This window comes from Pleurodeles waltl, chromosome 12 (genome assembly GCF_031143425.1).
Source record: "Pleurodeles waltl isolate 20211129_DDA chromosome 12, aPleWal1.hap1.20221129, whole genome shotgun sequence".
In the NCBI taxonomy this organism is placed as follows: Eukaryota; Metazoa; Chordata; class Amphibia; order Caudata; family Salamandridae; genus Pleurodeles; species Pleurodeles waltl.
In genome coordinates, this window is record NC_090451.1 from 33,594,073 (window position 1) to 33,616,663 (window position 22,591).

General features: G+C 48.4%; 2 protein-coding genes across 2 annotated transcripts in view; one reads left to right on the forward strand and one right to left on the reverse strand.

Annotated features, from left to right (window-relative positions):
* Positions 1–22,591, forward strand: part of B3GNT3 (UDP-GlcNAc:betaGal beta-1,3-N-acetylglucosaminyltransferase 3) — a 140,395-nt gene that overhangs the window by 117,518 nt on the left and 286 nt on the right. The gene's annotated exons all lie outside the window — the stretch shown is intronic.
* LOC138267035 (octapeptide-repeat protein T2-like) lies at positions 10,485–11,012 on the reverse strand. The gene has a single exon (XM_069215882.1). It carries the CDS (start codon positions 11,010–11,012, stop codon positions 10,485–10,487), a length of 528 nt encoding a protein of 175 aa, XP_069071983.1.

The following is a 22,591-nucleotide window of genomic DNA, read 5'->3' on the forward strand; positions in this document are numbered from 1 at the left end:
CTCCCTCCACTCTAGCCCGGGAAGACCCATCCGGAGATGCAGGACCCACCTCCGCTCCCTTTGTGTGACTGTTTAGAGTGAATTTGCAAACAGCCCAAATGTCATCCTAACCTAGACGTGTATCTAGCAGACAAGCGGAGGCACAGAATGGTTAAACAAGAAAATGCTCACTTTCTAAAAGACTTTCTAAAAAAACAACTTTACCAAAAGATGTTTTTTAAATTGTGAATTCAGAGACCCCAAATTCCATGTGTCTACCTGCTACCAATGGAAAATTATACTTAAGACATTTCAAGGCAATCCCCATGTTTAAACTATGGGCGAGATAGGCCTTGCAATGGTGAAAAACGAATTTAGCAGTATTTCACTATCAAACACACCAGTACATGTCCTACGTTTTAAATACACTGCACCCTGCCATGGGGCTGCCTTGGGCCTGCCTTAGGGGTGCCTGACATGTAGTGAAAGGAAAGGTTTGGGCCTGGCAAGTGGGTGCACTTGCCAGGTTAAACTGGCAGTTCCAGACTGCCCACACAGACACTGCAATGGCAGGTCTGAGACATGTTTATAGGGCTACTTATGTGGTTGGCACAATCAGTGCTGCAGGTCTACTTGGAATATTTGACTTGCAGGCCCTGGGTGCCTCTAGTGCACTTTGCTAGCGACTTACAAGTAAATCAGATATGCCAATCATGGATAAACCAATTACGAATACAATTTAGACAGACAGCACTAGCACTTGAGCACTGGTCAGCAGTGGTAAGCTGCCCAGAGTCCTAAAACCAGCAAAAACAGATCAGAAAAAATAGGAGGAAGAAGGCAAAACGTTTGGGGAAAACCCTTCAAAAAAGGGCAATTTCCAACAGTAGTTTAACAAAGTGGGGAGAGGCTGAGAGTTGAGGTCATCAGTGCTCAGTCTGAAAAAAATAAGTGCAAGGCCCAACGTTTTCCTTCGGAGCCCACAGCTGGTGAATACCTGGTTGTCAAACAAGAAGTCTACCTGGTCTTGATTCCCTCTCACGCATCTTTCTCTCATCATCGTACACTTCATGTCTCTTCTTTAACTCATGAATACCGAGGCTGCCTGGTCTTGTTTTCCCCCTCATGCCTCTTTCTTCCACCTCCTACACTTCCTGTCTCTTTATCTCATGAATACGGAGGCTCCCTGGTCTCGATTCCACCTCATGCCTCTTCATCTCATGAATACTGAGGCTGCCTGGTCTTGTTTTCCCCCCTCATGCCTCTTTCTTCCACCACTGTAGACTTCCTGTCTCTGTAGCTCATGAATACCGAGGCTGCCTGGTCTTGATTCCACCTCATGCCTCTTTCTTCCACCCTTACACTTCCAGTCTCTATCTCATGAATACCGAGGCTGCCTGGTCTTCATTCCATCTCATGCCTGTTTCTTCCACCTCCTACACTTCCTGTCTCTTTATCTGATAAATACTGAGGCTGCCTGGTCTTGATTCTTCCTGATGCCACCACCGTAGGTCTCTTTACCTCTTTTCTACAGGCCGTTTGTCATCCTTATTTTTTCTTTTTATCAGTGTTTTTTTTCCATTCTCCTCCTCCTTTCACCCTTTTATGCGTTCCCTCTTGTTCAAAATGATATAAATAAGTCCTGCTCCCCAAAAAATACTTACTGGTTCCAGCAGCTGCAAGCACCGGTACAAATAAAGCACTGGCTGTATATCATTAATATACACATTAAAAATGATTTTCTTCACTTAGCACTTACGTTAGCAAGGTGCATTGTACCGGGGTGATTGGTGACTGGATGTCACCCTGTTCAGAAAAGCACTGCCCACTAAGACATAAAACACGTAACTTGACAACAACATGCAAGACGAATTCTGATCATGCGCTAACACAGCCCCAATATACCAGTAAGTGGCTACTTAGCCATTCAGTGGCACCTTCTGCCACCAGCTGCTTACTACACAGGTCTTTGCTGGGCCAGAAGACCTGCACCCAGCAATGAAATACTTGAGGGATTTTGGTTCAGCCTCCATGACTCCCCCACCCCAAAAAATCTCACAACTTAAATGACCCCCTCATCTTCAAAAAAACAACTCAAACTCTAGATTTAGCATTTGGAAAAGCATACAATCCCGCCAGACAACTCTGCTCGGCCCACCAGGCCCTTGCAAAAAGTCCCCTGCATCCAGAAAACCACAGGCGGAGGAAGATCCTTCTCCCACATCGGCACCAAGACCTGGAACACCCTCCCCATCCACCTCAGGCGATCCCCCACCCTGCCTCAGTTTAGGAAGGACCTCAAGCCCTGGCTCTTTGACTGACCCTTCGCCACCAAGCTTGGGGGAGACGAGAAAGCAAAGGAAAAGTTGGATGGGCTGTGAAATTTAAAACAAAAAATGTTGGGCAGGGGATGCAGGGGATGTGCTGGGGAGGGTGGAGCACCAGAGAGTGCAGGCGAGGTGGGAGCTGGATGGTGGCAGCAGCAAACGAGAGCTAGAAAAGCCAAAGAAAGAAGCACTGACAAAGCCAATTGGCTGCTCTTTTCTGTCGTCACTGCAGGTCTATGTTTTTGTTGGTGCTGTTAAGGGCTAGCGTAAAACGTGCAATGATGCGTCTGTGCGTTTGTGTGATGATGCACGGGGCCCAGCGTGATGATGTATGTATGGATGCGTAATGATGCTACCACCGTTCTGTGTTTTTTTTTTTTTTTTTTTTTTTTTTTTACGAAGGCGAGCCTAAGGCAAGCCCGTCTGCGCCTGTCCGCGCACAGTCGAGGACGGGGGCTGGGGGGGCTGAGTGGGGAACGAGGTCCCCTAGGCATATTTGTTTCTCAGGACCTGCACTTCGGGCTCTCGCCCCAGCTAATCTGTGCCTTATTCAGGGCAGTTTTGTCAGCAGGCTTGTAGGAATTCTGGTTGGGCCCCAATGCTCTCCCAACCAGTTTTGACACTACAAGATTTGGGTCTGATTCGTCCCAAGAGGCTGGAGGGAATCAAACCTGTTGTCTACGCATTGATAAATGCACGGTCACCGGTAAAACATAAGACCGAAATTGCGGAAATGATTATCTCGAATAAAGTGGACTGCCTTTTTATAACTGAATCATGGGCCAAGGCAGATTCTAATCCGGATTTTATCGAAGCCTCTCCTAGTGGCTACTCCTTTTTCAGGCTGGATAGGCCAACAGGCATGGGAGGAGGGCTTGCCATCATCTGCAGGTCTACCTTGTCCTGCCAATGGGAACCAGCCAATTCCCCTCATAAGTCTTGTGAGGGTCTGTATTTTAAAATTCATCAGAATAATTATACTCTGATTGAGGGTCTTCTGATAAATAGATCTCCAGGCTCTGCTGCTTTGTTTCTGCTAGATTGGCCCTGTCTTATTGAACCAGTGATTGCGGCATCTAACTCCATTATTCTGGGTGATTTTAATCTACACTTTGATAATGTTCAGCTTCCTTATGTCAGAGAGCTGGTGAATCTGATGGCCTCATTTGACTGGATTCTTTCAGTCTCCTTGGCTACTCATCAGGCAGGGCATATCCTGGATGGGATTTTTGCTCGCCCAGAGGATTTGGTGTCTGTGTCCAATACTCCCTATACAAGGTAGCCTGTTTTGAGGCTAAAACTGCTTTTTTTTCTAATAAGATTAAAAATGCGCCGAAAGAGCTATTTAAGGTAGTTCGCTCGCTTATCACGCCTCCTGTTCCCCCCACAACCTTGCCAAACTCTAAGGCAACTTGCAATCAAATAGCAGAGTTTTTTTAAAACTAAAATCAGGCAAATACATAAAGATTTCCCCTTGATGGATCCTGGGTTTACCCCCCTGGATTTGCCGAATCAGGATACCCCGCTGCTTACATGCTTCCCCCCGCTGATGCCGGACAGGATTAAAGAAATCCTTATGGGGATTAAATCGGGTTCACCTATGGATCCCGGCCCACCCAGCATTTTACAGATGATTCCTGACTTGGTGGCTCCGAAACTAGCTACCATCTTTATGGATGTACTATCCACAGGGGTCTACCCCTCCGCATGGAAGCAGGCCACGGTAACCCCCCTCAAAAAGAAGGCCGATCAAACTGCCTTTGACTTATGCAATCTACGGCCTATTTCCCTGCTACCGACATTAGCTAAGATACTTGAAAAACACATAAATTATGAATTATCCATGTTTCTTAACCAGGCTGGAAGCTTTGATCAGTCACAACATGGTTTCAGAAGGGCTCGTAGCACGGAATCAGTGCTATTAACAACATCTGACTCCATCCGGAAGCTTCTGGATGAGGGGCAGGGTGCAGTTCTTGTGCTATTGGATCTCTCTGCGGCATTCAACACCATCTCGCCTGATATCTTGGTATCTCGTCTTTACAACGCTGTAATAAGACATGCCGCGCTTGAAATCCTGGAGTCCTTTTTAAGGGACAGATCTAATATTGTTAGCTGGGAGGGTCTTAAAGCTCCGGCCTTCCATTTGCCATGTGGGGTACCCCAGGGCTCGGCGCTGAGTCCTACGCTTTTTAATGTATATGTGGCCCCCCTGGCAAGACTTAATCGATCGTATGGTTTTACGCCATCCTCCTATGCTGATGACACCCAGATTATCATTCCAGTGTCCAGGAGCTACTGGCAGGAAGTGGCAGAGCAGTTTAATAGCTGCATGCAGGATATTAATCAGTGGATGAGACAGAATTGGCTTAAGCTTAATACCAACAAGACGGAGATTGTTTTGTATGGTTGCAGTAAGGATCTGTGGGGTCCGCGATGGTGGCCGGATGATTGTGGGCAACTACCGGTCCCGTGCGGAGCAACTAGATACCTAGGAGTGATCTTTGATGAAGCATTAAGCTTTAAACCGCAGGTTAATGCCTTAGTGAAGTCTTGCTATTGGACCCTGAAAATTCTGAGGAAAATCCTACCGTTTCTGAAGCAGGAGGAAAGAATCGCGGTTATGCTGGCATTGATCATGTCAAGAGTGGATTATTGCAACTCACTGTTGCTGGATATTGATGAGTGCACTCAGAGGAAACTGCAACTAATTCAGAATAATGCAGTTCGTATGATTCTGGCACTTCCTCGTTTAGCGTCGGCTTCCCACAGCCTAAAGTGTCTTCATTGGCTTCCGGTGGGCAAGAGGATTATTTTTAAATCTCTCTGCCTTACCTTTAAAGCACTATATGGGGATGGTGCAGAACACCTGGTGGACAGACTTAGGTGGTATCGTCCAAGACGCGTCCTAAGATCGGAGAAGTCTTTTCTGATCCAGGTCTGCAGGACGCGCAGAGTTAGGTGGGGAGATAAAGCGTTCACAGTGGCGGCTGCCAGATACTGGAATGGTTTACCGCTTGATATCAGAAAAGAACAGAACTTCTCGATGTTTAGGAAGAGGGTGAAAACCTGGCTGTTCCCTCGGTAGGACTATTGGCCTTCAGTCGTCGTCTTATCCTTTATGTCCTCAAGCGCTTCGATACCAAGGCCGGAACGTGCCATATTAATGCCCATATACATACATACATACATTTACAGATCTAAGACTGAGAATGGCAATCTTGAAGTGGTAAATACAAATACATAGATTGCATATTTTAGGGAAGCTCATTTCCTAAAAGGAGATTCTCAGGAGAAATTTAAGCTGTTGGAGCCTCTGAAAAGCAAAACAATGTGATGAAAAGCACCATGGGGGTGGGGCGCATACACTAGTAAGCAATGAGAAAAGGGGGGGTCCGGTTGGAAGCCGGAGAAATAGTGGAGGGAGGATTACATTTTTAAAAAAGAAACAAAGGAAAAAAGATACAACATTGTAAAAAATGAAATGACTGAAAAGTGCAGCTGGACAGGCCCTGGGAGGAAATCGATGGACAAGCTTCAACGAGGGGAGAGTGGGTTGGGATGGACAAGATGGGAAGAGGCCCGAGGATGAGAGTGAGAAAGCACATGCACTGCCTGGGCATGAAATACAGAAGAAAACCAACTGCTCGCTGAATCTGAACAGGGATAGGACAGAAGTCACCCAATCAACACGACAGTAAGGAAGCGGGGACGGAGAGAGGAAAGGAAGGCAAGCCATTGGATAAGAAGCGAGCAAGAGCGCAACCAGAATACCAATCAGGTGTAAGCAGGGGCCTGCCTGAGCCACTGCATGGTGGTACCGCCCACAGGAGGTCTTCCACAACAGCTAAAAGCTGCTTTCAAGAAAGACTTAAAAGCAGTTCTCAGGATCTGAGATGGAAGGTAGCAGGTTGCCCAGTCCACAAGATGGTACAGAAGCTGTTCTCAAGGTTGGGGAAAACACTGGAGGAGGGAGGAAAGAAGCCAGCCAATGGAGAGAGGCAGCCTGGCCAAAGTCTGTCAGTATGAATAGAAGTTCTTGTTTTGTTGACAAGAGGTGTTCAACAACACACAGCTGAAGCTGCCTGCAGGCCAGAGCTAAAGTCATTTATCAGGTAATGGAGATAACGCAAAGACTGCAGCATTGTGCTGTTTTCACCAGTGCTTGTTTGCATTCTGTGAATGTTACCCCAAGCCCCTTGCACCCGGCTATTTCAGTCCTTTACCTGCAGATTCCAGTCAGGCCCTGGGTGTGGCCAATGGGGGTTCACTCATACATCACTAGTGAGCATGCTTGGGTCAGCTTCCGTGACTATCTCAAGCACCCCAAAATATCAGGACCGGCTGTGGGCGGGTCGCACGGGCTTTCAGCGAAGGCTTAGGTTGACGTTAAACCATACTTCAAGGATGGTCCTTTGGAAATACCTCTGAGTATCTTAAAACCAGCTTCAGTTCCATTCACTAGGTAAGCCCGGCCTAGCCTTAAAAACCTTCTGGATATGACCTGGTGTCATCGGACCAATTGGGTAGCAGCATCAAAGAAACAAATCTCAGCTCCCAGGCCAGGATGAAGACTTAAATCTTCTAAAGAGAGTATTTCCATGTGGATCTCAGGATTTTGTGAATCCACTTTGATTTCCCAAAGGACCGGATTAGAACGATGCCTTTGTGTTTCCATTGAATTTTCCTAAACGTCTTGGATTGTTTCCCTGCACAGATCCAGCTCTTCATTGAACCTCAATGAACTGTTCACCGGTGACCTATCAAGAGGCGCGGAGGCTCGTATGGCGTCTGCGGAAGATACCATCATCCTCTAAGATCCGGTGAGACATTAAGGGTCGTAGTGACCCTGTGCATTCAGGTGGGAGAGGGGATGCGGTCCCTTGATGGGGTTAGACCTAAAGTGGGTGGGAGGGGAGTCCTGGCAAGCTTTTGGGATAACGAATGGATGGCATAAGGTTGCGTCTTGTTAAGGTATGGGTTGGCCTTGGAGGTGGATCTGGGTTAGGTTACAGTTTGGGTTGGGATTAGGACTGTAAGAAGTAAGGAAGAGGTTTAGAATTAGGTTTGACCATGTAGTTATGGTTTGAGTCAGTTGTTTGGTTTAGAGATTGGGTTGAGGGTATGGATAGGATCAGTGTACGGTTGTGGTTAGGTTCAGGGTGGGAGGTTTGGGTTTGTGGTTACGGGTTGAGACAGTTGTTAGGTTGAGAGTTTGGGTTGGGGTTATGGATAAGAGCAGTTTATGGTTGTGGTTAGAATTAGTTAGGTTGGAGATTGTGATTACAGTTTAATTTGATTGTTGTGTTGACACTTAGGGTTGGCTTATGGATAGGAGCAGCGCCATGTGGTGGGCATTAGGTTAAGGGGTAGAGTTACGTTTGAGCTTGTGGCTATGGTCTGAGTAGGTAGCTAGGTTAGAGTTGAGTTTAGACAAGGGATTAGGGTAAGGTTTGAGTTGTGGTTAGGATTAAGTTAAGGGGGAGAGTTAGGTTTGAGCTTGTGGCTATGGTTTGAGTAGGTAGCTAGGTTAGAATTGAGTTTAGACGAGGGATCAGGGTAAGGTTTGAGTTGTGGTTAGGATTAAGTTAAGGGGTGGAGTTAGGTTTGGGTTTCTGGTTAGAGTTAGTGTTTGGGCTTTGGGTTCTGATTTAATGTTCGGGGTGAGTTTAGCCTTGGGATGGAATCGGGGGTAAGATATGGTTTGGATTAGGTTAACGTTAAGTGGCAGAGCTAAGTCTGGGTTTTTAGTTAGTTAGTGTTGGGTTCTGAGTTAGTTAGAGGTCGGTTTGGGGTTAGGGTGGGATCAGGTGTGGCTTGGGTTTAACCCTAAAGTAAGGGTTAGCAAAAGGCTTAGTGGTCGATCTGAGTTTGTGGTTGGAGTTAGGATTGGGTTTTAGGCTTGAAGTTAGTGTTCGGGGTGAGGTCTGGACTAGGGTGAAGATTAGTTTTGGGACCGGCATTGGCACTCGGTTAGGGTAACACGGAGGGCCATATTTGTAGGCCACAAGTATGGTCCTTTGCATTAGTCTTATATATGCAACGTGGTGCAGGAGCGACGCAAACCTTCGGTGAGATTTATGAAGCCACGCAAGGCCACCTTGCGCGGCCCTGCGTGGGGTCATAGTCTCAAGTAAAGGAACACAGCGCGAATCACTGCTTTACATTACTCTGCATGAGGGAGGTGTACTATAGGCATTGTGTGGATGATCCCTTGTAACCTCCATGGATTTTGATGCATTCCCATATTTCCAAGAATGTGTAAACCTTGGAAAACGCTAAAGATACGCCTCCCAGGGGAGGGGAAGGAGAAGAAATATCTCTCTCTCCTTGTGTTTTCCTCTTTCTATGCGAGCTGCAGAAAGAGGGCAAAGTCTCTCCGGATTGATTTTGTGCAGGGAGGGGCACCTTCCTGCACAATAACAATCCTGCGTGCAAAGCTGGGACCCTTGCACCGCGGTGCAAGGCAATGGTGTAACAAACCTTGAGGGGTGGGGCTGCAAAGTACACGGAGGACCCCATCTGTGGATTTAGGGGTTCTGAACTCCAGGTACTGTGCCGAGGGGGCCCCCTGGAGCTCGGCTCCCCCCGCACCGTGGGGGCTGCAGGAGCCTGTGTTATGCCACTGGTGCAAGGGTGCCTGCATTGGCGCCAGGCAGGGGAAAGGCCAGAAATGCGCCATATTGGATAAATTCCTGTCCGGTCCCCGTCACGCAGGGGGACCTGCTGCGTGGCCCTGCGGCACAAAGCCGTGAATATGGGCCTAAGAGTTTTGCTGCAGGTTGGGTATTTTTGTGGTTTGGGTTAAGGTATAGTTGGGAGCTTGAAAGTAGCTGCCATTACACCATTGGATAAAAGCTACATTTACCGTCCGCCGTGGGGTTACTGAAGGTGGCTGTCGGGGGTCTGGACAGTGGTGAGTTATGGGTTAAGTTGTAAATGTAGGGTCAGGTCTAGGGTTGTAGAAATGATTATGGCGGAGGCGCCTTGTTTATTTTCCCACGTGGACCTGAGAGCCGGAGTTCCTGTTTCCCCCGCCGGGATCTCGCTCCTCAGGGTCCACAGATGGAGTCGTAGCGCCCTACCCCTCCATAGAAAGCTCCTGGAAGCCTCGTCAAGGGTACGCAGCGCTATATGGACGCAGGCACTAGCAGCTCTGCGGCCCGTCGGAGGCGCTGTGACTCGCCCCTAGCCTCAGCCTGCTATCTCTGCAGGGGGGGCCTCGGCGGTTCACCAAGGTCAGACGTGGATCTGTCCGTTCCCTCTGGACACCGGCTCCCTCCCCCGAGGCCGTTTCACACAGGCCCTGCCAAGTGGCCCAGGGCCTCGGGGGGGCGATGGCAGAGATACCCCCCGGCTGCCCGCTATAAGAGGCCCCGCAGCTCTCCTCCCCAGCCATCCCGCCTGTGATCCTGGGCGCACCTGCTTCCAGCTCGGTCTGTGTACTCCAGCGCCTCGAGGCCTGCCGTGGATGATGCTAAGGGTGGCCCTGGTGCTGGGGGTGCTGCTCCCGGCCCTGGTGCAGGGGGAGGCCCCCGACAATGGGCTGGAGAGTGGAGTGAAGCTCTGCGGCCGGGAGTTCATCCGGACCGTGGTCATGTCCTGCGGGGGGTCCCGGTGGAAGCGCTACTCCCCGGAGCCGGGCCAGGGCAGCGCCAACCCCTACAGTGAGTGGCCTCGCTGGCAGTGACCTTCGGGTCTCCTCTTCCTCGGCTCACGGCCCTCCGTGGGCTTCGGTCCTCCCCCTGCCCACTGCTCTGGGCTTCTGTCTGCCGTCTCATGTCCCGCACTTCACCTCTGCACTCTCGCCCTCTCCACCTCTCGCTCTCTCCACCCTCTCCACCTCCCTCCATCTCCATCTCTCGCCCTCTCCATCTCTCGCCCTCTCCATCTCTCGCCCTCTCCACCTCTCGCCCTCTCCACCTCTCGCCATCTCCACCTATCGTCCTCTCCACCTCTGCACTCTCGCCCTCTCCACCTTCGCTCTCTCCACCCTCTCCACCTCTCGCCATCTCCATCTCTCGCCCTCTCCACCTCTCGCTCTCTCCACCTCCCTCCATCTCCATCTCTCGCCCTCTCCACCTCTCGCCCTCTCCATCTCTCGCCCTCTCCATCTCTCGCCCTCTCCATCTCTCGCCCTCTCCACCTCTCGCCCTCTCCACCTCTCGCCATCTCCACCTATCGTCCTCTCCACCTCTGCACTCTCGCCCTCTCCACCTTCGCTCTCTCCACCCTCTCCACCTCCCTCCATCTCCATCTCTCGCCCTCTCCATCTCTCGCCCTCTCGCCCTCTCCACCTCTCGCTCTCTCCACCCTCTCCACCTCCCTCCATCTCCATCTCTCGCCCTCTCCATCTCTCGCCCTCTCCATCTCTCGCCCTCTCCACCTCTCGCCATCTCCACCTATCGTCCTCTCCACCTCTGCACTCTCGCCCTCTCCACCTTCGCTCTCTCCACCCTCTCCACCTCCCTCCCTCTCCATCTCTCGCCCTCTCCATCTCTCGCCATCTCCACCTATCGTCCTCTCCACCTCTGCACTCTCGCCCTCTCCACCTCTCGCCTTCTCCATCTCTCGCCCTCTCCACCTCTCGCTCTCTCCACCTCCCTCCATCTCCATCTCTCGCCCTCTCCACCTCTCGCCCTCTCCATCTCTCGCCCTCTCCATCTCTCGCCCTCTCCACCTCTCGCCCTCTCCACCTCTCGCCATCTCCACCTATCGTCCTCTCCACCTCTGCACTCTCGCCCTCTCCACCTTCGCTCTCTCCACCCTCTCCACCTCCCTCCCTCTCCATCTCTCGCCATCTCCATCTCTCGCCATCTCCACCTATCGTCCTCTCCACCTCTGCACTCTCGCCCTCTCCACCTCTCGCCTTCTCACCCTCTCCACCTCTCGCCGTCTCCACCTCTCGCCATCTCCACCTCTCGCCCTCTCCACCTCCACTTTCGTGTCTCCCTCCTCTCTCCCTGTTCTTCATTCATCTTGTGTTCTATTTCTTTACTCCACCCTTTCTTCCTCCCAGCTCTGCCTTTCCCTCCACCCTCTTTCCTTCACACTTCATCTCCCCACACTCTCACCCTCGTCTATACTTTCCTGTCTCTTTCGTCTCTCCCTCCTCTGTTTCTCCCTCTTCCCTGTTCTTCATTCACCTTGTTCTTTCTCCGCTGCGTCCTCTCTTCCTCCCAGCTCTGCCTTTCCCTCCGTCCTCTTTCCTTCACACTTCATCTCTCCACACTCTCACCCTCCATCTACACTTTCATCTCTCTCTCCCTGTTCTTCATCCATCCTGTTCTTTCTTCCCTCCATCCTTTCTCCTTCCCGCTGTCTTCTGCTCCCGCTCTCTCACCCTCTCCACTTTCTCTCTTCTCCTCCCCTTGTTCTTTATTTCTTTCTCCGGCTCTCCCCGCTCCTTTTCTCCTCTCTCTCATCCTCTGTTTCTTTTCTCCTCTCTCTGTGTCATTCCCTTCTTCATTCCCTCCACCGCTTCCTTCGTTCTCCCTGATTTTGGCTAATAACGGGGGTTCTTTTCATTTCTTTTAATGCGCCTCGAATGTAAGATTTCTATTTGAACCACGCCCTTAAGGACACATTTCAAATGCGAGGGCCACCGCCTAAGGGTGGACTGTATAAACAAGCATTGGCAAAGGCCAAAGGTTTCCAATATGCAAGAGCTATGGGCTTTGCCAATGTCTTTTACCATGTTGTAAACTGGCGTGGCTGCTGTTCAGCATGGCTACAGGTTTGACACATAGAGCCGAGTGGCATAGATTGCGGGTGTTTGCTAGTGTAGAGTGGCTTGGTGTAGGGTAGGGTGGAGTGTCCTAGACTAGGGTATTGCATCATCATAGAATGCAGTGGCCTACAGAGTAGACTAGAGTGGCGTAGATTGCAGGTGTTGGGGAGTGTACATTGGCTTGGTGTAGGGTGGCGTGTTGTAGGGTGGACTGTTGTAGGCTAGGGTGTTGCATCATCGTAGAATGCAGTGGCGTACAGAGTAGACTAAAGTGGCGTACATTGCAGGTGTTGGGTAGTGCACAGTGGCTTGGTGTAGGGTGGCGTGGCGTAGGGTGGAGTATCGTAGACTAGGGTGTTGCATCATCATAGAATGCAGTGGCGTACAGAGTAGACGAGTGGCGTAGATTGCAGGTGTTGGGGAGTGTACATTGGCTTGGTGTAGGGTGGCGTGTCGTAGCGTGGAGTGTCGTAGACTAGGCTGTTGCATCATCATAGAATGCAGTGGTGTACAGAGTAGACTAGAGTGGCGTAGATTGCAGGTGTTGGGGAGTGTACATTGGCTTGGTGTAGGGTGGCGTGGCGTAGGCTGGAGTATCGTAGACTAGGGTGTTGCATCATCGTAGAATGCAGTGGTGTACAGAGTAGACTAGAGTGGCATACATTGCAGGTGTTGGGTAGTGTACAGTGGCTTGGTGTAGGGTGGCGTGGCGTAGGGTGGAGTATCGTAGACTAGGGTGTTGCATCATCATAGAATGCAGTGGTGTACAGAGTAGACGAGTGGCGTAGATTGCAGGTGTTGGGGAGTGTACATTGGCTTGGTGTAGGGTGGCGTGTCGTAGCGTGGAGTGTCGTAGACTAGGCTGTTGCATCGTTGTAGAATGCAGTGGCTTACAGAGGAGGCTAGAGTGGCGTGCAGTGCATTGGCAGAGTGCAGTGGTTTCCGAGTAGAGTGCTCTAGAGTGGCATAAAGTGCATTGGTGTAGTGTAATGTGGTCGAGACTAGACTGGCTTAGAGAGCAGTGGCGTACAGTCAGTGGCGTACAGTCAGTGGTGTAGAGTAGAACAGAATGGCACAGACTGCTGCAATGTAGACAGTCGTGCAGGTGGGTGGTAGTAAAGTGCACTAGCTTTGAGTAGGTGGTGTAGAGTGCAGTGGCCTAAGTTCAGTGGTTTAGAGCAATGGTGCAGGGTATATGGAGCGGTGCAGGATAAAGTGCTGTGGCAGAGTATAGTGGCGCAGATGGCAGTGGTGTGGCAGGACATAGAGTGGAGCAGGCTAGAGTGCAGAGGCAGAGTAGAGAGGTGTAGAGTGGCATAGAGTTGATTGGCACAGAGTGGCACAGAGTGTAGTGGCATTGATAGACCAGGTGGCGTAGAGTGGCCAAAGGGGAGTATAGTGGTGTAGATTGCAGTGGCGTAGAGTGGACTGGTGCAAGGAGAGTGGACTGGTGCAGGGTAGAGTGCAGTGGTGCAGAGTATAGACCAGAGTGGGGCAGAGGGCATTGGCACAGAGTTGTAGATTGCTGTGGCAAAGAGTGGCATGGCATAGAGTGGAGCAGAGTGAAGTGGCCTAGATTGGAGTGGTGTAAAGTGTAGTGGGACAGAGCAGAGTGGAATAGAGTGCATTGGTATAAAGTAGCGTGGCGCACACTAGAGTGAAGAGGCATAGAGTGGACTGGTGCGGAGTGGTGCAGAGTAGAGTGCAGTGGTGTGGAGTGGTGTGGAGTGGCATATAGTGGAGTATTCATGGTGTGGTGCAGCATAGAGTGCAGTGGTGTGGAGTGGCAGTGGAGTATTCATGGTGTGGTATAGAGTGCAGTGGAGTAGTGTAGAGTGGAGTGGCAGACAGTGGAGTATTCATGGTGTGGTGCAGGGTAGAGTGCAGTGGCAGATAGTGGAGTATTCATGGTGTGGTATAGAGTGCAGTGGTGTGGAGTAGTGTAGAGTGGAGTGGCAGACAGTGGAGAGTGGAGTGGCAGACAGTGGAGTATTCATGGTGTGGTGCAGGGTAGAGTGCAGTGGCAGATAGTGGAGTATTCATGGTGTGGTATAGAGTGCAGTGGCGTGGAGTAGTGTAGAGTGGAGTGGCAGACAGTGGAGTATTCATGGTGTGGTGCAGGGTAGAGTGCAGTGGCAGATAGTGGAGTATTCATGGTGTGGTATAGAGTGCAGTGGTGTGGAGTAGTGTAGAGTGGAGTGGCAGACAGTGGAGTGTAGAGTGGAGTGGCAGACAGTGGAGTATTCCTGGTGTGGTGCAGAATAGAGTGCAGTGGTGTGGAGTAGTGTAGTGTGGCGTGGCAGACAGTGGAGTATTCATGGTGTGGTGCAGGGTAGAGTGCAGTGGCAGATAGTGGAGTATTCATGGTGTGGTATAGAGTGCAGTGGTGTGGAGTAGTGTAGAGTGGAGTGGCAGACAGTGGAGTGTAGAGTGGAGTGGCAGACAGTGGAGTATTCCTGGTGTGGTGCAGAATAGAGTGCAGTGGTGTGGAGTAGTGTAGTGTGGCGTGGCAGACAGTGGAGTATTTATGGTGTGGTGCAGAGTAGAGTGGAGTGGTGTAGAGTGCAATGGTGTGTAGTAGTGTAGAGTGGAGTGGCATATAGGGGAGTATTCATGGTGTAGTAGCACAATGGCATTACAGACACCACATTTTCACCTGAAGTGACCATTACATCTGCACAAACAGTTTTACTGGTAAAACTATACAGCACACACACAATCCTGACTGGAAATGTCCTCACCTGCTGTGTTGATTTGTTTTGATTGTATTAAAACATTAGTTTTCACCACACTTAAGAATTACCTAAAATGTGCTTCATTTTTACTTCTCTAATTCTGATATATTCTTATATATCTGCACAGGTCATTTACAGAGACTTGAATTTTGTTGTGTGCCAGAAAAAAAGCATTTCATTTCACAGCACTAGTGTCAGATGAATTCTCTCACTTTGAAGTCAGAGAAAGAAAAGTAAACACCAAGGTCTCTCAAAAGACAGAGGCTGTTATTTGACCTGCCTTTGTATGCATAGCAAATGTGACAAGAAATGAACAAGATTGACAGGCCTCTTTACAAAAAGTGAGCACTCTGAAGAATACATTAAATAGGCTCTGCTCCACAGGAGGGACAAACTCAAGCTGGACAGCCTAAAACAAATAAAGCCAGCAAATAGAATGCAAGCAAATATAAGTTACAAACCACAAAGGCAATGGCAAGCAATGGACAGAATGCACTTCCAGGGAAGCTTTCCGAATGTCCCCAAGAAGTCTTTGGCAAACCAGACAGCTGTGCTGTCCGGTAGGATTTGACCTATAAATGTCAATAGGAATCTCACAAGATATTGTACTTACTCCTAGTTTGTACCAGGTTTCATTTGGAATTTTATATAAAGCCAGGTTACAGTATTCGAGTAAATCTGGGTTTGCATAAAAAATATATGGGTGTTTGCACTGTTCCCACCCCGTTGCACCCCTTTTCCAAAACAACTATACTGGGGTGGGTGATGCTTTGTGATGCAAAGCCATTTTGTGCTGCACTTGCATCATTTCTTCACAGCAAAATACACTTCATGACAGAAATTTGATTTGCAATGTCATTTGCACTGCTCTGGTCGCACATTGCCACTTAACATTGCGAGATTGCCAGCGGCACATATTGGAACATCGTGGCCTGAGTGCTTCGGCTTAGGGATTTACTGAAAGAGTCACCTCTTTTTATTTTTGATACAATCATTCCTCACCATTCACTTCATTCAAATAAAATGTTGTAATTTGAAGTTACTTTGATATACCACCTAGACTCTGGCTTAGCCAATTTCTAAACACTCCAACTATTGTCAAGAGCAGGACATCTCCATTTTGAGAGCTAGATGATTTGCCCAGGATCACACCAATTGATAAATTAAAGAAGCCAGGGTTTAACTTTCAACCCTTTTCTCCTGAATCCACATCACCATAGGTGACACCTGCCTGGTACTTCAGAATGGAGAGCGGGTTAGTAAACAATATTGTTAGTTTGTGAAAGTTTTACAGCGCCACAAAGCTTTGCTCTCAAACTGGCAGATCCGTAAAGATCTGGGCAAATGCCAAGCAAGAAGCCCCAGCTGCCAACCTCCACATATAATCTGGATCACACCCAGCCTAGGTGCTTGGCAGCACAGTACCTTTGCCAAGGGAAACATTGGTAATACAAGCACAAACATTGTGCTGGAGCAAATGTCCAGTGTGGCTGCTGACTGAGCAGGGCAGTGTTTTAGGACAGCCGCAGGGCAGAGGGGGCATGACGTCAAAGTCTTTAAGTAATGCCTGTGCTGTTGGTCAGGGCAACAGGACCAGCTGATGCCATTGGCAAATAGGCCTTTGCTTTAAAAAGGCAGAGATATTGGTTTTATCAATGTCTTTTTCATTGGCATTCACCTGCAAAGGCATGCATTATGACTTAGGCTCCGAGTTTTCTATTTTTACTGATTTTTACAGATAAATACAGACCGAAAACCATCTATTTTCCTGTCTGTATACGTACTGTCAGTCATGAGTGAGAGGTCAGTGGCCGTGCAGATCGACAAGTACCAGTAGCTGTGCAGATTGACAGGTAGAGGAGTTAAAAACATTGAAAAGATTTCATAATGAAATTAAATAACTGCAACAACACAGCAATTGAAGCTATTCTACAACACAAATGGTTTCTGGTTACTGTATTGTACGATAAATGGCTAACAATCACTGGACATGCATACACGAGTAAGCATTTTTTTGCTAAATAAATGTGGAACTATACCCATTGGAGCTTCCTTTTTTTACACTAAGCACAAAATAAGTGTGGTTAAATACAGAAAAATGAGCAAAAAAATAAATAGGAATGAATACAGACAAAAAAGCCAAAAAAACAAAAAAATCATAAAACCAGGATCCTTAGTTATGGCACACATTCATGCATGTAGACGCGCTGCCAGTGATCATGCAACGGATTTTCTGTTAAAGAAAATCCGTTCCAAAATGGCCACCAATGTGTAGTTGTCACGGCACATGAACCTGTGTGCATCAGGTCTCATGCATGCCAGTGCACCAAGATGCATGCGTGCGTCGTGATGCACGGCAGCCATTGTTAATTTAACGCCATTTTAGAATGGTCAATTAAAAAGTAGAAAAGGAGCATACAAGTGCACATCCCCGTATAAAAAAGGAGCCCAGACGCCTCCTAATACTTTCCAACTTTTAGTCCTAATATGTAAAACTGGAATCAGAATAGGGGGCATCGGGGCGGGGTGAAAACAGTGCAGGCGGGAGAGGCGAGGGAGAAAGAAACATAGGCATCAGCCTGGGGTGCTCCCTGCACCAGAAAAATAAAAATTCCCTCAAGTCAGCAACGACAGGACACAACACATCCAATCAGAACACATAAAGGCCAAAAGGCTCTGTGCGGGACAAACACAACAACACAGAGGAAATCCACTGGATCACAAAAGAGCAGACAACACAGCCACCCAATCATGAGCAAGAGGCGGACCCAAGTCCCACTCTAAGCATACAGGGAGTGCAGAATTATTAGGCAAATGAGTATTTTGACCACATCATCCTCTTTATGCATGTTGTCTTACTCCAAGCTGTATAGGCTCGAAAGCCTACTACCAATTAAGCATATTAGGTGATGTGCATCTCTGTAATGAGAAGGGGTGTGGTCTAATGACATCAACACCCTATATCAGGTGTGCATAATTATTAGGCAACTTCCTTTCCTTTGGCAAAATGGGTCAAAAGAAGGACTTGACAGACTCAGAAAAGTCAAAAATAGTGAGATATCTTGCAGAGGGATGCAGCACTCTTAAAATTGCAAAGCTTCTGAAGCGTGATCATCGAACAATCAAGCGTTTCATTCAAAATAGTCAACAGGGTCGCAAGAAGCGTGTGGAAAAACCAAGGCGCAAAATAACTGCCCATGAACTGAGAAAAGTCAAGCGTGCAGCTGCCACGATGCCACTTGCCACCAGTTTGGCCATATTTCAGAGCTGCAACATCACTGGAGTGCCCAAAAGCACAAGGTGTGCAATACTCAGAGACATGGCCAAGGTAAGAAAGGCTGAAAGACGACCACCACTGAACAAGACACACAAGCTGAAACGTCAAGACTGGGCCAAGAAATATCTCAAGACTGATTTTTCTAAGGTTTTATGGACTGATGAAATGAGAGTGAGTCTTGATGGGCCAGATGGATGGGCCCGTGGCTGGATTGGTAAAGGGCAGAGAGCTCCAGTCCGACTCAGACGCCAGCAAGGTGGAGGTGGAGTACTGGTTTGGGCTGGTATCATCAAAGATGAGCTTGTGGGGCCTTTTCGGGTTGAGGATGGAGTCAAGCTCAACTCCCAGTCCTACTGCCAGTTCCTGGAAGACACCTTCTTCAAGCAGTGGTACAGGAAGAAGTCTGCATCCTTCAAGAAAAACATGATTTTCATGCAGGGCAATGCTCCATCACACGCGTCCAAGTACTCCACAGCGTGGCTGGCAAGAAAGGGTATAAAAGAAGGAAATCTAATGACATGGCCTCCTTGTTCACCTGATCTGAACCCCATTGAGAACCTGTGGTCCATCATCAAATGTGAGATTTACAAGGAGGGAAAACAGTACACCTCTCTGAACAGTGTCTGGGAGGCTGTGGTTGCTGCTGCACGCAATGTTGATGGTGAACAGATCAAAACACTGACAGAATCCATGGATGGCAGGCTTTTGAGTGTCCTTGCAAAGAAAGGTGGCTATATTGGTCACTGATTTGTTTTTGTTTTGTTTTTGAATGTCAGAAATGTATATTTGTGAATGTTGAGATGTTATATTGGTTTCACTGGTAATGATAAATAATTGAAATGGGTATATATTTGTTTTTTGTTAAGTTGCCTAATAATTATGCACAGTGATAGTCACCTGCACACACAGATATCCCCCTAACATAGCTAAAACTAAAAACAAACTAAAAACTACTTCCAAAAATATTCAGCTTTGATATTAATGAGTTTTTTGGGTTCATTGAGAACATGGTTGTTGTTCAATAATAAAATTAATCCTCAAAAATACAACTTGCCTAATAATTCTGCACTCCCTGTATGTAATGTATTGGAAACAATAGGTCTGCCAACGGGCAGCTAAAGCGGTCTGATGCCAAGACCTAAACAAGCATTTGGAATGCAGTGGGTCTCGCGTTTGCTTGTGTTAGAGATATTAGCCTTGTAAATTCCTAACTGAACTTTTCTTGCTACTTAAATTGAAAATAAATAAAAGTAAAACAGTTGACATAAGCGAGTTGATTCAAAGTGCCACAGACGCCATGAGCGTGAAGGAGAGACACAAAAGGAAAAAGATGTTCACTCGCAGTCAAACGTATCGGCAAAAGTGCAATCATCCATGTAACAGGGTCGGTGTCCAAGGCGGTAACAAAGCTGCCCCAAGGAGGGACAAGCGTGAAGCACTTACCAATGATGATAAAGGATTTTTGAAAGGCAGGCCCGTGAACGAGTGAGAGTGATGGGCATACAGTGGGCGTGGTTAAAAGCACACAGATAGATTACAACACGTCAAAGCGCTTGTGCGCTCGACTTAAAAACCTCATATTGACAAACTGTTTTTAGTGTTCGAGCAGGTGTGTGTGTGAGGCTAGCGCCGCATCACTTCTGTCTAGGCCTGCGTATAGGTTGTATTACGCAAGCGCATGCGGAACTCCTTGCGTACTGTACCAGGAGTTTGTGGAGATATTTCATCAACTTTGATTAGTCTCGTCATTCTTTTGTGTGACTGGAGTGTGTCCCGCCTGTTCTGGAATATTTATTTGTCAGAGAGTAGTGAAGCGTGACATGCGCACAGCTGCTGATAGTTTTGCCACCTGATAGTGAATTTTCATGGTCAGTGTAACAAACAAAAGGTCAAAAACAATCTTTGCACCTAAAACGCTCAGAACTGCAGATTTTTGTGCAACTAAAATGTTTAAAAAACAAATAATATTCATAGTTCTCACGTGAACTACCTGTTCGTCTCATAAACAAAACTACATAACTTCACACTGCAGTGTTTTCGTCTCTCTCTCTCACACACACACAACTCACTCACTCACACTCTTGCTTGTGAACATCAGCCCTCAATTTTGGGATTAGTCGGGAAGGCGAAGTCTGGCAAATGAGGGGCGCTTTCCTTCTGTGAAGCTGGCACAGTTTTACACTGGCCCAAAGTTAAACTTCCTTGCACAACCGGGCTCTTTACCAGCTCCAGGAAGTCCCTCCTTTGAGAGGCGGGACATCCTGCGCTGGGAAGTATGGGAAGGCAGCACAGATTGTGGCCTGGGTGGGGGCCGCAGCCGTGGGCAGTGAACAGCTTGCTCTTGGGACCTCGGTGGAGGTGGTACCTCAGCCCTGCCACGTTTCAGAGGTCCACCCGTGATGTGCTGCTCCAGGCCAGGTTTTTTTCTTTGAACTGTGGGACTTGGAGTTTTGTTTATTCTATTATAAAACAGGACTACAAGTTCCAGAATTCAAAGGAAAATTTCTGGGCTGGAGCAGCCCCTCGCACATGGACGTGGGAAGCTTGAATGCTGGGGAGACTCGAGTAGGGGGTGATCAGAGCGGGGGACACGTGATGTGGGCTCTGAATCGAGACTCCTGAACAGAAATGAAAGTCCCCCAGGGGCCCCCTGGATGCTGCTGCACAGTTACTAGCAGGGTGCCTCTATACTAACTATTTAAACATCTACCAAAGATTGAAGTTTGTTTTAAAAAATTGCCAAGTGCCAAATTAATGTATTTAATCTGATATTTCTCCGAGCTGGAGAAGGAGATTCTGACAAGACACCTCGGTGCTAGGTCTGCCTTTATTTCTGCCTAAAATAAACCCTAACTCGGAGAGCTATTGGGTTGAATGAATTCACTTTACGCAGTGCGGGCACGTGAACCCGGCGCTCGCTCCCGCTGGGCCAGGGCAGCCCATCATGCGTCCCCTGGCGTGTTATTGCGTCTGGCTAGTATCGCGCATTTCACATCCCTTCCTGCAGCCACCACCTGCCACAGGTGGCCTGCAATAGTCCGAGTTCTTGCACTTTTAGGAGTGTGGTGTTTAGTGGTTGTGCTGGTCCTGGCACGTGGTCACCCTGGCAGCAGCAGTGGGCGGTGCAAGCACCAATGGGCTCTCGAGAAACACCATCGGCCCCGGCACTTACATTTGCACAAATTAAGCTGGGAAGAGGGCTGAAGTTCGAGTGACACCCTGCTCCGGGAGTGGGTTTGCACACTCACCACTCAAACTTGTATTTAGCTTAGTAAACTTTTTGATGATCACTCCTAACATGTTGGGAGTGAATGCAGGCGCTATGAGCTCTTCTTGGTCGAGCCGCACGTGCTGTGGGTCCGTGCCCCCGTGCCTGCACTGCAGGGAGGAGAGCTCAACTCATCGTGGCCACCAGGCACTTTCCGACTCCTTCTAGGCACTATGCTGCTGACACTGTATGTGGATTGTCAGGACTAGGACTGTGCACAGTTTAGGTAATTTCCATCCATGTAGTTACGCATAATTACAGCACAATTACTCGAATTACACGATAATTACATGAAATGTGAATCCGCCTTTCTGCATTATATGCTGGTGCAAAATGCATCTGTGCTTCAGTTGGCGCGAAGATGCATTTCAAGGAAAGCGCAGCAGAAACTCCTCCCGCTCTCTGCCATTCGCAGTTGTGTTTTACCATGAGTGGTGCAATTTTGCCGTATTGTGCAGTTTTCTGGAATGGCATAATGGCATAATTTTGGGAGTTTCACAAAACAAGCACTATGCAAAATTCCTCAAATTACGTGAATTACACCGGCATAACTCAAATTTCACTCAGGCCTTACAAGGATCACTTGGTCTTCCAGGATCAACCCCAGAGGAAGGCTGTCGGGGAGAGTTCTGCTAGAAAACCAGCAGGAGAGCACTCCAGGACCATCAAAGATGTCTCTTCTGGACTCCAAGGGTGATCTCACTTCCTCAGAGGCTTTCTTCTTTGCCCAAATGTGTCTCCCCTCTTGGATGGTCCGGCAGCTCAAGTCCACTCCCAGTTTATGGAACAAGCCTCTTCCAGGTCCTACACCGGCCTCGTGCATAAATCCCATTCCTGCTAGACCTCATGTTCATGATTTTAAAGTTTATGGTTCTAGAAATGCTATTTTTTAGGCTGAGGGCGCAAGTGCTCTGGCCTGTTGTAATCTCTCTGTGGGCTTCTAACCACGCCCATCACCATCACTCGTTCGTGGGCTTGCCTTTCAAAAATCCTTTGTTATCATTGGTAAGTGCTTTACATTTGTCCCTCCTTGGAGCGGTCTTTTACCGCCTTGCAGACCGGCCCTGTTACATGGATAATTGCACAACTGCTGATATGTTTGACTGAGTGAGCTTCTTTTTCATTTTGTGTCTCTCCTTTGCACTCATGCTCATGGTGGCCATGGCACTTTGGATCGGCTCGTTTATGTTGACTGTTCTACTTTTCTTTTTCAATTTATGTGGCAAGAAAAGTCCAGTTAGGAGTTTCCAATGCTAATAGCTCTAGCTCAAGCAA

Bases quoted from the DNA above. Each gene is read 5' to 3' on its own strand.
- LOC138267035 (XM_069215882.1), bottom strand. From the start codon at position 11,012: ATGGCGAGAGGTGGAGAGGGCGAGAGGTGGAGAGGGCGAGAGATGGAG.